Genomic DNA, 16,821 nt, shown 5'->3' on the forward strand with positions numbered 1-16,821 from the left:
GGATGCATTTAGATCAGGTAGTACTACTTAGATGTTCTTGTGGTGGCGCTAAATATAACCTGAGAGGGGTTTCTCTCACATTGTTTTGCTTTTCTGAGAAGTTGGCCATGTTGATCACCCCTGTATGGAGCACAGTTAAGAACTTCAGGGCTGGCAAGTTCATCCACAAGGCTTGTGTTTGGATGAGGAAGCCAAAAGTCAAAGAGATTAATTATTTGCTTATCCAAAGTCTAGCTAATAGAAAAAGAGACTTAATCAGACTCCCTTTTTGAGCTATTACTGCCTGCATTTTCTCTGCTATTATTTTTATTATTTAAAACTCTTCAACAAGCAAAAAAAAAAAAAAAGATTTACCTGGATGCAAGAGTAATTCTTTACCTTAGACACACTTTTCTGGTGTATGTGTGACCTTTTCAGAGTTGAGGCTGTCTTTCTCCTGTATCATTCTGAAGGCTGGAGAAACAGAACAGAGATAGGGCAGAGTTGGGAACAACCCTTAGAGGGCAGCCTCAAGGACACAGCTGCCAGCATGTAGGGACTACAGGCTGCCGCTGGTCCCTTTCCTTGGCCCCTGTTTTATATTGTACCTACCCCTTATTGAGGTAGATTTATCATTTAAAGTGAACAGTTCAGTTGTTTTTTAGCTTATGTATAGGTTTGTGTGCAGCCATCAAGCAGTCTAGTTTAGAACATTTTCAGTATTTTAGGGGAGTAACCTCTAGATTTTTGTGGTGACACAAACTGGTTCTTGAGAGTCTGAGGGAGCAGGAATGTGAATTTGAGTCCAGCTTGACCTACGTAGCAATGATCTGTTTTAAAAAACCCAAAAGGAACCAGTATACACCAAGCCCTTCCCACCCCAAACACATCAACCAACCAACCAACCAACCAGACAGACAGACAGACAAAATTAACTACAAAGGGCATATGCACACACATTCACACATATCAACACTACCAAAAGCAGTGGAAGATAACCTGTGCCCACTAGCTGTCTTTTTTCTTTTCCCCCTTTCTCCCATCCAGGCAGCCACCAGCCAGCTTCCTGGCATACTTATGTGTTCTTTCACACACATCTTTGTTTTAGCATGTAACTGGACTTTATTTCTTTTTATACAATTACGTGAATAGATATGCCATATTGTGATTACTTGTTTATTAGTTGATACGCATTTTGATCATCTCTACTTTGGGATATTAAAAATAATTGTTAGACATTTTCATAACAAATTTTTGTATGGGTAGATATTTTCAGGTCTCTTGAGCATATATAGTACTTGAGAATTCACCTGTTGGGTCAAATTTAGGATTTTAGGAAACTACCAACCTGCTTATCCAGGTAGTGGTGCCATTTCATTCCCTAGTGATGCCATTTATATGCCCATCCATAATGCATGAAGGGTTGGGTTTCTCTACCACTTTTCACTCTCTGCCTTTTTGATTTCAGAGGGTGTGTGCATCATTGTGGACTACTTGTATATTCCTAGTGACTGACGATGAACAGTGTTCTATATGCTTTTGGCTTTGCTTATCTGCTTTTAAGCAGTGCCTTTTTTATTCTTTTTTGGTGTTATATTTTTCTCATTTGGCTATGAGTTCTTTATATATCATATTCTCTGGGTACAAGCCCTTGTTAACTCTGATTGGCTCCCCCCTCCCCCTTTCTGTGACTCCTCTTTTCATTCCTTGCTGATGTTCTTTGTGCTGTCATTGTTTTCTTACACTCGATAGCCCAGGGGAAACAGCCTTCAGACCTTTTATACTCAGTCACTGTTACTGCTTAGTGTCAGCTACGTATTTAAAAAAGATGTTTGGACCACATTGTAAGTAAAATTTTGTATATGCCCTGAGACAAGGTGTATCTCTCTTATGTCTGGGTCACCAAATAATGTATACAAGTAGCAGGCAGACACAGACTGTCTGGTCTTGCATTTCAGAGGTGGAACTATTAGGAAGAAGACGAGGTTCTCTGTGTTTTCCTAGACCCTCCCAATGGTTCTGGTGCTTTTCACTCATAATTTGAGTTAGTAGCTTTCTAATGAAGAAGAGATGGTTTTGCTTATTTCTTATGGAAAACTCTTAAAGTAGTCTGTAAAACTTGTCCATTATTTACTGTTATAGCTGTAAGAATCTTTACAAGACATATTGTATACAGTCTTTTAATTGGAAAGGCCAGATGTTGCCAATCAAGTCTCCAGGTATTTAGTAAGCTCCAGCTGTGTGCTCAGTACTGCTCTCTGTCTCTCTCCAGTTGTTGGCGCTTGAGTTTGTATAACATATATCCCAGAAAATATGGTTTCTAAATTCCCAAAAGTCATAAATGTCAATTTCATAAATTATGGAAAAATGAACATAAATGTAAATATTCCATGCTCTGTAATAAATATTTGTGTAATTATTTAATTATTGAATTAGGGAGCATTTGGCATCACTTTCCTGTCTAAAGTCCTTGACAGTCTCCCCTCCCTTACAGGCCTTACCAGACTAAGGCCTTGCACTTAATGGTTTAGTCCCCACTGGGCAGTAAGCAGTTCCCTGAGTTTACTCTGCATTTTGGCAGGTGTGGAAATTTCTAGGTCACCAGGGTCTCTTGATTAAATTCCTCCTGAAGTGCACTAATCGGCCCTTTCTGCAGTGCTCAGGGTGTTCCAAGGAGACACTGACCACCTGGCACAATTTGCCCGTTCAGATCCATCTTAGCCATCTTTTCTTGTTTCTGTTTTTAGTGAGCCCCTTGTTTCAGCTCCTCCTACTTTTTGTTGTAGTTTCTGATGAAGAATTGAAAAGAAGAGTGGCTGAGGAGCTGGCATTGGAGCAAGCCAAGAAGGAATCAGAAAACCAGAGACGGTGAGTTCCGTGGAACCACAGGCTTGCCTAGACTTGTAATATGTAGTAGTTTTAACAGACTTACTTATTTTACTTTATGTGTATGAGTGCCTTGCTTGCATGTATGTCTATGCATTACCTGTTTTCCTGGTGCCTGTGGAGGTCAGAACAGGCACTGGATCCCCTGAAACTGAAGTACAGACAGATGTGAGTCAACATGTGGGTGACTCTCCAAGCACAACAAATGTTCTGAACTGCTGATTGTAAAGAACAAAACAAAACAACAACAGTACTTGATTTTTGTATGGCAGAACTCCACAATGTGCTGAACATACGAACTTTGCTGTTTTGCTTTGGGGTTGTGCTTGGTAGAGCCCTAAATTTTTCATATCTTTAAAGAATTATATTGTTACATGTTCTTTGTTTTTTCAGTATATGGAAAGTAGTTTCTGAGGATTCCCTAAGAATATCTAAATCTCTAAAAGAATATGATTAAGATTGAAAATTGAATTGCCTATTACTGTATATGAAAATGGATACTATTATAGGTAATTAGGAATATCATATGTCACATATAGTGCTTGGATTAACAAATAGCACTAATTAGTGATATAACCACTTAAAAATTGAGATGTCATGGACATTTGCATAGGTGAAAATGAAACTCCTCTATAACTCTGTTGTACAGAAATAGCCACTTGTTCATATCTTATTATACATTTTTTATATGTAGATACTCCCATTTTATTGTGGCCATTATTAATACTATCAGGAATAATAGCTAGAAGAATACTCATTGAAATAATAGAATTGAAATCTGGAAGTAGTCCAAGACCATCCTGGGGGAAGTGATGCATGAATCATGGTACAGGTCTTCAGTGGAACACTAGACAGTCATGTAGATCCCTGTTTGCTTTTTCAAATAATTTGTAAGAATCATAGACTGGGGGGGACAGGTAAGAGAAACAGTATGCAAAACAGCACTGATACTATATACACACACATTTATTTTGAAAAAGCACTACTCTTTAAAGATCTAAAGTATGTACTTATTCAGAGTGTGCAAATATGTTTAACCCAAGAGTCAAGTGCTTCCTATCTGTGCAGGTTCTGAAAGTTGCACAGACTATAGAGCATTGTGGTTATGTGTTATTTTTCTACTATGAGCAGCAGACACATGTCTCCATGGAGCAGGAGCTCAGAATCTAGTTGTAGTTCATTTGATAAGGCTAGTAGAAGGAAGCTTTGACTTGGAATGGAGTCCTCATTGTCTGGTCCTTCATCCCCTAGCTGATGAGTTTTAACTTGCAGTGTATCCATACAAAATATGGAAAAGAATATAAGCTGTCCATTAAGTGCACCATTTTCAGAGGAAATTGATAAAGGCTTAAGAAAGCTGAGATCTAATTAGCACTGCCAGAAGGGTCTGTGTCTATATAGTGGTTTCCTATGGAACACTTTATAATTATTCAGTTGGTTAGGTGATGGAGTATATATAATTAGATAGTGAAGTTTAAGTATTAAAAAAATCATATCAGTTTCATTAAGAAGTAAATAAAAGCAGCACATTATGGTAGGATTCCTTATAGCTGGCTTGAAATTGTATTTTCTTTAATTAAATTTTATTTTCATAAGGATTTTTTTGGGGGGTTAAATTTATGTTTACTTTGCTAACTATATTTCAGGAGTCTTTTGTCTTCCTTTATTCTCATGTGGTGCAGGCTTTTTGTTCGAGTCATTCACTGCGGTTGAATGTGTGCATTTCCCTTCATTATTTGACTCCTATGTGCTCTGCTCTGGCCCATGAAAGGGAAATGGCAGATGAGATGAATAAAAGGTGCTGGTGAGGGCCACTTTCATATCTCATGTGGAATGGGGTTGGCACCTAGCTGTAGCCTGGACAAATGGCTATTGATAAAGGGTTTATTTTCTGTCACCTCTGCAGAGAGCAGAGAGGGTAGTACAGCTCTTACATTATTTTTTTCTTTTTAAAAATGTTTTGTTTGAAGCCTTCTTCATGACAACCCCCAGCTGTCAAATCTTAGCAAAAAGTGTGTGTTCTCCTATCTGACACGTGGGGAAGAATCAATAACTTTCTTTTCCCTCCTTCCTTTTTTTTTCCCACCAGAGAAGAAACTTTAGCTCAAGCATTAAGAAAGTTTTCAGTCCAGTCTTTTAAAAGCAGCATCTTGGAGTGACAGCACATTGATGCATTGTCATCTGTTGCCTAAATTTGAATAAAGGCTTGTGAGCATTTCTTCAGAATGGTTCTCTATGCCATGGCATTGTCACCTGCACAAGTCCTGCTGACCAGGATGAGTAAAGAGAGCTGAGCCTAGGCACACAGATGAGTAAAGAGAGCTGAGCTTAGGCACACAGATGAGTAAAGAGAGCTGAGCTTAGGCACACAGATGGGTAAAGAGGGCTGAACCTAGGCGCACAGATGGGTAAAGAGAGCTGAGCCTAGGCGCACAGATGGGTAAAGAGAGCTGAACCTAGGCGCACAGATGAGTAAAGAGAGCTGAGCCTAGGCGCACAGATGAGTAAATTTCAAATACATCTGTTTGAGGAGGACTTTGGAATCAATTTCCATTGTGATGTTTCCCTTTATAGAATTATTATGGCAACTTCCCATACTAGTTTTTAATGGATGCAAAGCATTGGATGTTCTAATGGATTGCCTTGTAATGTTTCCATGGACATGCACATTGTGTATTGTTCAGTCATGGTATACCCTTTCTTCTGAAGTACTTCCTATTTCTGTGAGGTGAAAATGGTCAACCTTTTTTTTTTTTTTTAAAGTGTAGCCTTTTCCTTGGGCAATTTTTAAAGCTCATTCAAAACCAGAGGCAAGCTGGGTGGCGGTGGTTCACGCCTTTAATCCCAGCACTTGGGAGGCAGAGCCAGGTGGATCTCTTGTGAGTTTGAGGCCAGCCTGGTCGACAGAGCGAGATTCAGGACAGGCACCAAAACTACACAGAGAAACGCTTGAAAAACAAAAACAAAACAAACAAACAAAACCAGAGGCAAATACAGGAATCTCAACTTGCATTCCTGCTATGGCAGGTGCAGAGTGCTGAAGAGAAGCAGGGAAAATGTAATGGGCTGTGAACATTGTGGCAGAGAAATATCCCGAAATGTCTTCTATCAAGACAGCTTAATTCAGGACCTTGTCTCAGGGAGATTTCTTTGGACTGAACGATCCAACCTTAACTCTGGTTAACTTAGGAAGCCTGTTTGATAGTTCAAAATGGAAGCCTGAAGAACTATTGGCTAGGAAAGATTGGAACTGGCTAATACTGCAGTAGAAAGGAAGCCATTGCTCACCAGGAGATCCAGATGAGGGCTCCTTAAAAGGAGAGTGGGTAGTGGGTGGTCGGCTTTCACTGAATTGAAGATGCCATTGATTTCAAGATGTACTACTGAGAAAAAAATGACTGCAAATTATGATTGTGGTTCATCTCTTAAAGTTTCTTATTGAAATAGCTCATTAAGACTAAATTTTGAGGAAACGTATGACACCTGTGTATTCATAAGCAAAATAAATTGGTTAAGGTGGTGGCTTTTAACTCAGGAAATTTTGGTCTCCAGGGGGACATTTGACAGTGTTTGGAGATGTTTTTGGCTGTGATACTTGTCAAATCTTATCTAGTAGATGGTACCTGAGATGCTGCTAAGCATCTTACAGTTGGCAGGACTGGCTCCCTGCTGCCTCCTGTCCCTAACAAACAGGAATCCCCCTGGTTAAAGTGCCAGTTGTTCCAGTAGTGAGATCTGAGGGCTAAAGCCTTGTCCAGGCCTGTGCACACTGGGCTTCACTCACCTGATTCACTTTTGAACGCTCAGTCTTGATGTCTTGTTTTCCCACATGGTGTCATATTCTACTCCGTCAAATCCTTGGCTGTAGCTAGAGTTTTCCTGCTTTGCCCACAGTCAGGACAAATCTTTGTCACCCGCCAGTCCCACAGCCGCTCAGACCCAACCAAGTAAACACAGAGACTTATATTGCTTACAAACTGTATCGCCGTGGCAGGCTTCTTGCTAACTGTTCTTTTATCTTAAATTAACCATTTCCATAAATCTATACCTTGCCACGTGGCTGGTGGCTTACCGGCATCTTCACATGCTGCTGGTCATGGTGGCGGCTGCAGTGTCTCTCCGCCTCAGCCTTCCGCTTCCCAGAATTCTCCTCTCTCCTTGTCCCACCTACTTCCTGCCTGGCCACTGGCCAATCAGTGTTTTATTTATTGACCAATCAGAGCAATTTGACATACAGACCGTCCCACAGCACTTGGTACCATAGCTTTCCTTAAAGGATTGCTCCACTGCCACTCCCAGGAGTTTTCCAAGCTGCTGACACCACTTCTGCAAATTCTGATGCTCTGTGCGCGTAATGACACGTGAGGCAAGACGGCTGCTCTGCAGTCCAGAGGTACTTTTAGGCATGTGAAGGTGTGGAGAAATATGTGTTGGTGAAATCAGCCCATTTGCACGCCAGACCATGAGCTCTATCAGATTGTATGCACCTTGGCGGCTTGACTTGCCTTCCTCCTGGAGCATATGCCCTCTCTGCTGGTCTGACTGGTCATTGCACACGCATTTAGACAGAATCACAGAAGCCAAAGATTTTTCAGCCACTCAGAGTTTACCCCCACCTCTTTTAGGTTCTGTTCCTCTATATCTAATGCTGCCTTTCCCCATGAGAAATTTCTTATTAGGGCCATAGTGACAACAGAGCTATGTTAATGGACTAGACATTGTTAATATAATTCTTGACTGTATATATTATATATACTTTTTCTTATATTACTTACAACTTTTGTTAAATTTTAAACAAAAAAAAAGGGAAATGTGGTTGATATATTGTGGCACCCCAATAAACTTATCTGGGGGTCAGAGAACAGAACAGCCACTGTATTAAACATAGAGGTTAGGCAGTGGTAGCACATGCCTTTAATCCTAGCATTCCAGAGGCAGAGATCCATCTGGATCTTTGTGAGTTCAAGGCCACACTGGAAACAGCCAAGCATGATGACACACCTTTAATTCCAGCACTTGAGATCTCATGTCTTGCTTGGGAAAGACACACACCTTTAATCCCAGGAAGTAATGGCAGGAAGCAGAAAGGTACATAAGGCATGAGGATCAGAAACTAGAGACTTTTTAAGCTTTTAGGCTTTTTAGCAACAGTTCAGCTGACATCCATTTGGATGAGGACTCACAGGCTTCCAGTTTGAGGAAACAGGATTGGCTGAGAGGTTGGCGAGGTGAGGTTACCTGTGGCTTGTTCTGCTTCTCTGATCTTTCAGAATTCACCCCAATACCTGGCTCCTGAGTTTTTTTTTTTTTTTTTTTTAAATTAATAAGACCGTTTAGCAATTTGTCTACAGAGCTAAATATAAGTTTTGCAGCAACTTATGTTATATTTTCATTAAAAAACAAAACCAAACAACTACATCTACATGGACTTTCCATTCACTGTACTGTAGATCCAGGGTCTACTGGAGTGGTTCGCTGAGTTAGTAAGATTATGCTCCCGAACTGCTGATTATGAGCCTCCATGGTGAAATTCTTCTGTCTAATTTGGAATCATACATTTGTTCATCAAAACATCTGATAAATAGAACAGTCATTTGGCCTGCTGCTGGGTGTCCAGAGGAGACAACCTGCTTTTGCTCTGATAGCCTGTTGTATGTGTAGGCTGAAGTCGACCATACTGTGTTGGCAGCACCAGCAGGCCAATGTCACAAGGACATAATACGCTACAGTTTGAACATAGTCTTTTAAAAATAGGATTTACTTTTCCCCTTGTCCTGCCTCCAAAAGCCAATCTCCGACAGCAAGTAAAATGTGACGGCTGCTGACCTTTGACCCTTGGCATTTGAATTTGACCTCTTTACCTATAAAAGCAACTGAGAGTATTTTAGTTTTAATAACCTTTCTTCAAGAAATCAAGAAGAAAGGGAGTAGCCACCCAGTGGTGCAGCCAGCTGTCCGTCAACTGAGAGAGTACCTGCCTGCTGTTTTTAAATGGGTGTCAGCTGAGATTTGTCCTCAGTTTTAGTAGTTTGAAAAATTACATTAGATCTGTGAGTCTTAATTTAGTTTAATACATTAGTCATTAATTTTATCAGGTGTCTTCTTTAAAGCATAGAATGGTTAACTTATTTTTTTTCATTGATAGTGGTATGGATGCCAGAAATAGGGCTTAAAATGTTTTTGTATCTTTTAGTTCCTCATGATAGTGAAATTCATAGTGATGCTACTTTCTCTCTAATCCATTCTAATATTTTTTTTCTTAATTATTTTATTAGATACATTCAGCCTTTGAAGGAAAAAGCTAAAATATGAGCGAGGGGAGAGTTGTCTGGATAAACAGTTTTGTGAATTATAGTTGTGTTTAAACTATGTACGTAGCTATATACTGGAGTATCGTGTCTCTAATGTAGAAAACGCTCACATTTTTCAGTTGAATGAGTCACCAGGCCTGAAAAGTACAGACCACAAACTGTCTTTCTGGAAGGGACAGTGCCATGATTGAGTATGGTTTGTCCCCTGCGTGTTCCTGTGTTGGAGACTTGGCTTCTGGTATTTTAAGGGGAGAGGTGCTGAAGCTTTGGGAGGAGCCTAGAGAGAGGTGTGTAAATAGGGTGTGGTGGGGGCAGGAGGGAGGCACTGCCCATCACACCCTTCCGAGTGGCTAAGGCAGCTCTCCTGGGACCCTCGAGTGCTTGTAGGAGTGAGTTGCCGTGAAAGCAAGCCAAGCCAGGCCACTCCCTGTTTCGTGTCCATTCTTGCTGAGATGCCGCCAGTTGTAGTGTTAGAAGAATGAAGTTAATTTGGGTGCCATGGCCTTGAATCTCCAGAATGGTGAGCTAATGCAGCAGCTTTTTAAAATAAAGTTGGCTTGCTTCAGATATTTTCTGTAGTAGTAAAAAGTTACTAATATTAATACATATGGTTAAGTATTGCATATGTATATGTATATCTTGTATTAAAATAGAAACAAAATTAAATTGTATTTGACACTTACCAAAGACTCAAACTTTTATTTTAATTTAGTGTAATATTCATACTCTTTTTCTGTCATAGACACAAATTATAAAATTATAAAAACTATAACTAACCTATATGCAATTTGTAGATATGTAGTAATTTAAAGAAATAAAAAACTGGGGGCAGGTACTGTTGAGAATCAGTACTTGTCAAGGCCTGTCATAAAGTGAGGTTTGAAGGGAACCTTGAGCAGTCAGTTTGTAGCCAGCACTTTTTCACGTCATTTCCACCTGGCATGGACAGGAGAATTTCTGATTTACAAATATTTGCTGAGACATTTCCTATTCAGTGACTCAGGGAAGGTCTGGGTCAGCACAGCAGCAGTTGTGCTGTGTCTCCCATGTCGGACCACTTTCAGGAGGTCAGCGATTTGTTAGACATGAAACGCCCGCCCTTTGTGTACAGCTATGGGATCCTCCTGGGTATAAAACCTGCTACTGTAGATCATTGTCTTTCTTAATCTCATTTTTAGCTCTTTCTTTCTTCCCTGCATTGTCATAACTTTATACCTACACATTTTCATTCCATTATGCTTCCAGGTAGGTAAAGCCCTGCTCATTCTGAATGCCATAGGAGGTCATATTCTAGCCATCAGTGAGTCCATGCTGGAAGGACCTCTCCTGTACTGCTTGTGTCCTAGGCCACCTGTCACTGCTGTCTTTCCTCTTCAGTGGGACTTCCTTGTTTTTTTTTGTTTTGTTTTGTTTTTTTTTTTTGGTTTTTCGAGACAGGGTTTCTCTGCGTAGTTTTGCGCCTTTCCTGGCGCTCACTTGGTAGCCCAGGCTGGCCTCGAACTCACAGAGATCTGCCTGCCTCTGCCTCCCGAGTGCTGGGATTAAAGGCGTGTGCCACCACCGCCCGGCGACTTCCTTGTTTTTATAATGAACAGTTATAGAAGGGTGGATAGTCCACTCTTAAACTTATGCATCTCTTCATCCTTTCCAAACTCAATTTCTCTTCTGTTGATAACTCTGCTGCTGTGGAATCCTGATCGAGTCCCATTTCAGAAGCTGTTTTCATATGGCAAGAATCTCCAAGCCGGAGAACCAAAGTCAATCAAGCATGCCATCAAAATCTGTAACTTTTTTACTTGTAATTGCAGCAGTGATGTTCAACCATGTATTGTTCAGATGTTTCTCTTGACAGTAATTACAGTGTTTTCTCTCATAAAGCATAGTGTTTGAAGTAATTTTTTGTTTCTCTGTGTGGAAGTGTCTGGGAAATAATTTCTCCATATTCTACTGTTGGTCATGTTGAAGTGTCTCTATTATCTGGAGTAGTCCTTCCTTCCTCCCTTCCTCCCTTCCTCCCTTCCTCCCTTCCTCCCTCCCTCCCTCCCTCCCTCCCTCCCTCCCTCCCTCCCTCCCTCCCTCCCTCCCTCCCTCCCGCCTTCCCTCCCTCCCTTCCTAGTGGGGGCGAAAACTATAATGCACTCTTGGTATAATTTATTATTTTTTTAAATCTATTAATGGTTGTCCAAAGCATTATTACTTTTATCAGAATAGGTGGCTGGGATAGACTGTAGCAGAGCAGGCAAGAACTGGACTTCACGCAGTGCTTAGTCCATTGCTGAGGTGATGGTAGCCCATTGTCTGTCGTCATTGTATAAACACATATTCAAAGGAAATCCAGGGTGGATGCTGATACAGGTTGGCTGTAGCTAAGACGATGGACTGAGCTGTCTGCTCTGTTTCCTCAGTTTTTCTTTTTAGAGAATTGGGCTTCATCTTTGCAGGCCTCTTGCTACCTTAGTGTTTTGTTCAGGAAACACATTTATAGCATGAAGAACATTATTATTATTATTTTTCCTTGGGTGTTTCTAGACAGGGATTCTCTGTATAGCCCTAGTTATCCTGGGACTTGCTCCATAGCCCAGGCTGGCCTCAAACTCAGAGATGCACCTGCCTCTGCCCCCCGAGTGCTAGGATTAAAGGCGTGCGCCTTCACTGTCCAGCAAAGAATGTATTTTTCTATGCAAAGAATATTTGCTGGTAGAGTGTGCCCTGTTTAGTTTTAGAAGGTGGGTGAGCTGGAGCCCAGTGTATGTTTCCTCAAGTCCAGAAGCCCGTCTTTGCAGGCAGCAGTCCCGTAAGCTGGGGCTAGCTCTGGCTGACTGATCTCAGTTCTGGGCTTTCTGGAGGCCATCTGCTTGGTCCTGCTGTGCTAGAAGTGTCAAAAAGTGTGACGTTTTTGGGTGGAGGCTCTTGACTCTGGAGAGAGGTTCAGAGAGGGACAGCATTTCTCCTTTTCCTCTCCTCCTCTCCTGATCTTAGCTTTTTGTCAACTGAGCCCTAAGCAGAAAGGTAGTTCAGATGATACAGCTGTGTGTCACATTCCAATTTCATCTCACTTCAGCTTACATTTCTAAACACGGGCATGTTTTTCTGTTTGAGCAGTGACTACTTCTCTTATCTTTGAAAACTATAGCCCGTGAGTTCTATGCTTGTTCTAGTCTATGCTTGTTTATGTGAATTCTTTTAGTAATGGTTGCAATTTCAATTTCTTGTTTGTTCTCTTTAACTTAACATAGAGACTGTTTTTTTGATAGTGTAGTAGAGAGTATATTGAAGAAGCCAGTCCCCTGCTTTGTGAACTTGAGAGATCAAGATCTACTTCTGGTCAGTGAGGTGCACATGTACCCCCGCAGTGTGCTGAATGTGGAGCAGTTTTGCTCCTGTATGGTAGGGAGGTTGTCATTTTTCCCTAGGAAACAGGACTCGATAGATGTGATGTTGATTTTTATCAGTGGTTGCAAAGTGGACATCCTTTTGCATTTATTTCTCCTCAATGTTCCTCCATATACTTTGGTGGAAAACCCAGGAAACTTACAGGATTCAGGAGAAGAAGGCCAATGGCTTGTTATTTGTGTTGGCTGGTGCTTGTTGGATTGGACTTGGGGCTTATGGTGCTTGTCTTTACTTTTTGTTTGCTCTTCATCTGAAAGTCAAAGCTGCCTCAAAGAGTTCACAAACTTAGCTTTTTAATCATTTACAAAGTTAGCTGCTGGGGCAATTTCCCTTTGAAACTGGAATATTGAATTCCTCCGTCAAAGTGTATGTAGTTTACCACGAGAGCAATTTATTAGTTATACACTATTTACAATTGCTTCCTTCACATAAACTATTGAGAGCCTCCAGGCTCCAGCTATTTCATTTGGAGAGTTTTTCAATTTGCCTCATTAAAATGGTTTTAGTGTGATTTTAGTATCAAGTATAAAGTAGAAAAATGAAAGTTAGCCATGTAAATATTTCAACTAACAAGTTAAATTCAGGTTCCAACATGAATTCTCAAAACATATTGTTTATTGTTTACAGTTCTTATTTCTCAGGTCCATTTTGTGAGCACTGATTCTATCAAAATAAAAGTCTCCTAAAAAACCAAAAATTATATTTCATTTTGCCTCCCTGGTGGGGTTGATGGATTAAAACCAAACCACATCAAAACAGTACCCCCACCCCCAAAGTCACTGAAACCACCAATTTAATGTGAGAAATGTCTATTAATTAAAAAGCCATTATCCAACTGAATTTCTGTGACTCTTCTGTTATTTCTACAGAACCAAATTGCTTTGATTAAGAAAGGTCATTTCTCAAAATACTGAAAACATAGATACAATTGGTTTGTAGAAAAATGTACCAAAGAAATGTGCCTCATCTTCACTGTCTTGCTCTTTTCCCATAATACCATTCACCAGTCTTTTCCCAGGGGTGATGTAGTCTCGTGTTTAAAGTAAACAAGGTTGACATTACATAACCACGTTTCCCCTACTCAGTCCCATTTAAGAATATGTTCCCAGACAGGCACGGCAGTTGGTGTCTGCCTGTAATCATAGTACTGGAGGCAGGAGGATTACACATTGAAGGCCAGCTAGGGGTACACAGTGAGACTGTATGTAACACACAAACAAACAAGATAATAACTAATCATGTGGAATGGTAACAGCTCACGGTTTCAGCCACTTTGCTGGTCTACCTACTTGTACATGTTGATTGTTCGTCCTCCTTGTATTCCTGTGAGGCTGATTCTGATTTCCGGGGGTCCTCACTTTGTGGATGAAATGGCTAAAGCATAGGGCTCACTTGCTACATAGTCAACTTGCCAGAAAGGGTAGGAGTTGGACGGCCCATCCTCGCTTCCCTGGGCTGTGCTGCAGGCTTGGTTCCGGTCCCACAGGGACGCTTCTTCCTATGGTAAGGCTCTGTGTGAGCCGCCTGCACTTCCTTTGAGGTGGTTTGCTAAAGGTCTTTGTGTGCAGGCTTGAATGTGGTCAGCTCTGCTGATCTTAGAACTCAAGAAATAAGAACTTTAGTTCTAAAAGATTTGCAAAGAGAAGGACTTTTTTACTGTTTTTGTTTTTTTAATTCAGAGGACTATATTTTGAAATAAAACTGTCAAAATACTGTCATAGTGAGTGAAGATTAATATTTCTGTAGATTTTGTTGGAAATTGTGCATTTCTTTATAAATATATCTGTCAACTGTGCAATTCTCTTTTTTTGAATTAAAGAAGTCCAAACTATTGTCCACGTGAGTCTTTGTAGCTTGAGGTTTGTCTTAGAAAACTCTTCCTTCCAGCTGATGAAAATGTGAATAATATTAGTTTAACAAAAAGCATTTTGATTACTAATTATTCTTGATTCCTTCTTCCTCCTTGTGCCTTCCTTCCAATTAATAAAACCCTGAAACTTTCAAATACACTACAAATCTCCTACCCCTCACTATTTCCATCCTGCTGTAGTGTAACCTGGTTTTCACTCGGGGGGTTTTATTCCCTTCCCTCATGGGATATTTGACCAGTTGTTTGAGTTGTCCCAGCACACAGGGAGTGGTGTGGAACAGGCGCAGGACAGCCACGGTGCTCTGACATGCTGCCTGTCATTTGGAAGTGTCCGTAGTACTCAGGTTGAGAAGTGCTGGTCCAGGGCATTGCCGGTTCTCACTGTACCTCGTGGTCACTTAGGGAGCCACTCTGTCCTCCAGTTTGCTCTTCTTCGCCTCCCCGCCCTCCTTCATTTCTTTTTTCTTCCTTCTCCCTTCTTTCTCTCCAAAGTAGTTTTAGTGTGCTTTAAAAATGTAGTTTCTATCTTTGTTTCTTTGACTAAAACATTTCTAGTGGCTTTTTAACTAGCATCACCCTCAAGTCCAAAACCTTTCTTTTGGTGTTTTTGATTCTTCCTGCTTTCTTCCAGTAGTTTCTCTGCCCTCTCCTTGAACACACCAGCTGCATCTGATGCCAATCTTGTGTATGCCCACGGCTCATTGGTCAGAGTACTTGGACCCCATGTTTTGCATGGTGGGCTCTCTCTTACTCTTCTCAACTGCACAGAGAGGCTTTAGCCACCACTGTCTGAAATAATTAGTCACAACATCTTGTCTTGTTATCCTCCTCCTCAGGCTCCTCCCTTTTTAACTTGGTGTTTCTTTGTAGCATTGCGTCTGTTTGTTGTGTATATGGACAAACCCATCATCTGTCATTTGGGAGATATCAAAAGAATATTTGCTGAATTACAGAGATACTATGCTATGGCTAAACTTGCTATTTTTTCCTAAGCTGGCTGGCCAGCAAGCCCTCCCAGGCTCACAGATATTTGTCACTACTAGTCAGTGTTCTTATCACTCTGAAGAGACACCATGACCATGGCAACTCTTATAAAGGAAAATATTTAATTGGGACTAGCTTACAGTTCAGAGGTTTAGTCCATTATCATCATGGCAGGAAGCATGGTGGCATGCAGGCAAGCAGACATGGTGTTGGAGAAGGAGCTGAGAGGCAGCAGGAAGAGAGCAACACTGGGCCTAACTTGAACTTCTGAAACCTCAAAGTCCACCCCTAGTGACACACTTCCTCCAATGAGGCCACACCCACTATAATAAGGCCACACCTCCTAATAGTGCCACTCCCCGTGGGCTAATGGGAACCATTTTCATTCAAACCACCACAGTCATCATGCGTGGCTCTTACATGGGTACCGGGATCTGAATTCAGTCCCTCATATTTGACAGCAATAGCAAGCAATTCATGCACAAGCTGTTTTCCAGCCTGTTTTGTTTTATTTTTATTTTATTTTTTTAGAGAACACTTTATAATATAAAGTAAAAACCTAACAGAATGAGCATATACCCTATTTATTTGACTTAAATTTTGGCCACAAACTTATTCATATCCTGTAACTCTGTGTAAAATATAGAGTATGTTATAGGTGAGACTGAATCAAAGACTGCTTTATGCAGATTTTTGAACCTTCACAAGTTGGGACAGTGTCAAAAACTGTCCTTTCTGGCTGGGAACATAGTTCTGATTTGTCCCCATGAGCCTGGACAACGGGATTCCAGCTGTCCTTTCAGCACTGGGGCTTCCAGATCAAGAGGAACTTAGGTTTGTATCACAAATCTCTGCCTTCTTTGACTGCTTTGCTGAAAGTTTTTGCTGCAAATTGCATGATGGTGTCTCTCATCTTCATCCAGGCACCCCTTAGCCTTTCTGGCTTCTGACTCAGTTTCTCTCCAAGGCTCCAGGGAAGGCAGTGCCACCCACAGTGGCCTGTGTGTGACTTGATGGCTTGGCTGTGTTTTGTGCCCTCTTGACCTTGTCCTTTAAATACCTGTGTTATGTTTGTGGGAGGGAGCTGGCTTTATTTTACTTTCCCTTCATTTTCCAGCAGCTTGTCCCAGGAATGACTCACACTCAGCCAACTCAGCCTAGATAGCTTTCTGCAGACAGGAACAACAAATTCACCAGTCAGGGAACAAAGTGAAAGAAAAATGAAGAACAATATTAGAAAAGAACCCTTTGGGAAGCTGAACAAAAAATGTTATATTAAAATCAATACCAGGGCCTGACCTTTCGTGGTACTGTATATTTTAAAGCCTCCTATTGATTCTCTTTTAATAACATGTTTATTCTACTTTACTGACACAAGCCTAGAGAGACTATAAAAGG

At 40.9% G+C, this 16,821-nt stretch overlaps 1 protein-coding gene across 2 annotated transcripts in view; it reads left to right on the plus strand.

The window, feature by feature from the left end:
* Chchd3 (coiled-coil-helix-coiled-coil-helix domain containing 3) overlaps positions 1-16,821 on the plus strand; it is a 281,206-nt gene that overhangs the window by 53,386 nt on the left and 210,999 nt on the right. For both annotated transcript variants that reach the window (XM_042273011.2, XM_042273012.2), the window contains exon 3: positions 2,766-2,847. In XM_042273011.2, coding sequence (XP_042128945.1) covers positions 2,766-2,847 — 82 coding nt within the window. The remainder of the gene's footprint in view (positions 1-2,765; positions 2,848-16,821) is intronic.

Source organism: Peromyscus maniculatus, chromosome 3 (assembly GCF_049852395.1).
Source record: "Peromyscus maniculatus bairdii isolate BWxNUB_F1_BW_parent chromosome 3, HU_Pman_BW_mat_3.1, whole genome shotgun sequence".
NCBI classification, from domain to species: Eukaryota; Metazoa; Chordata; class Mammalia; order Rodentia; family Cricetidae; genus Peromyscus; species Peromyscus maniculatus.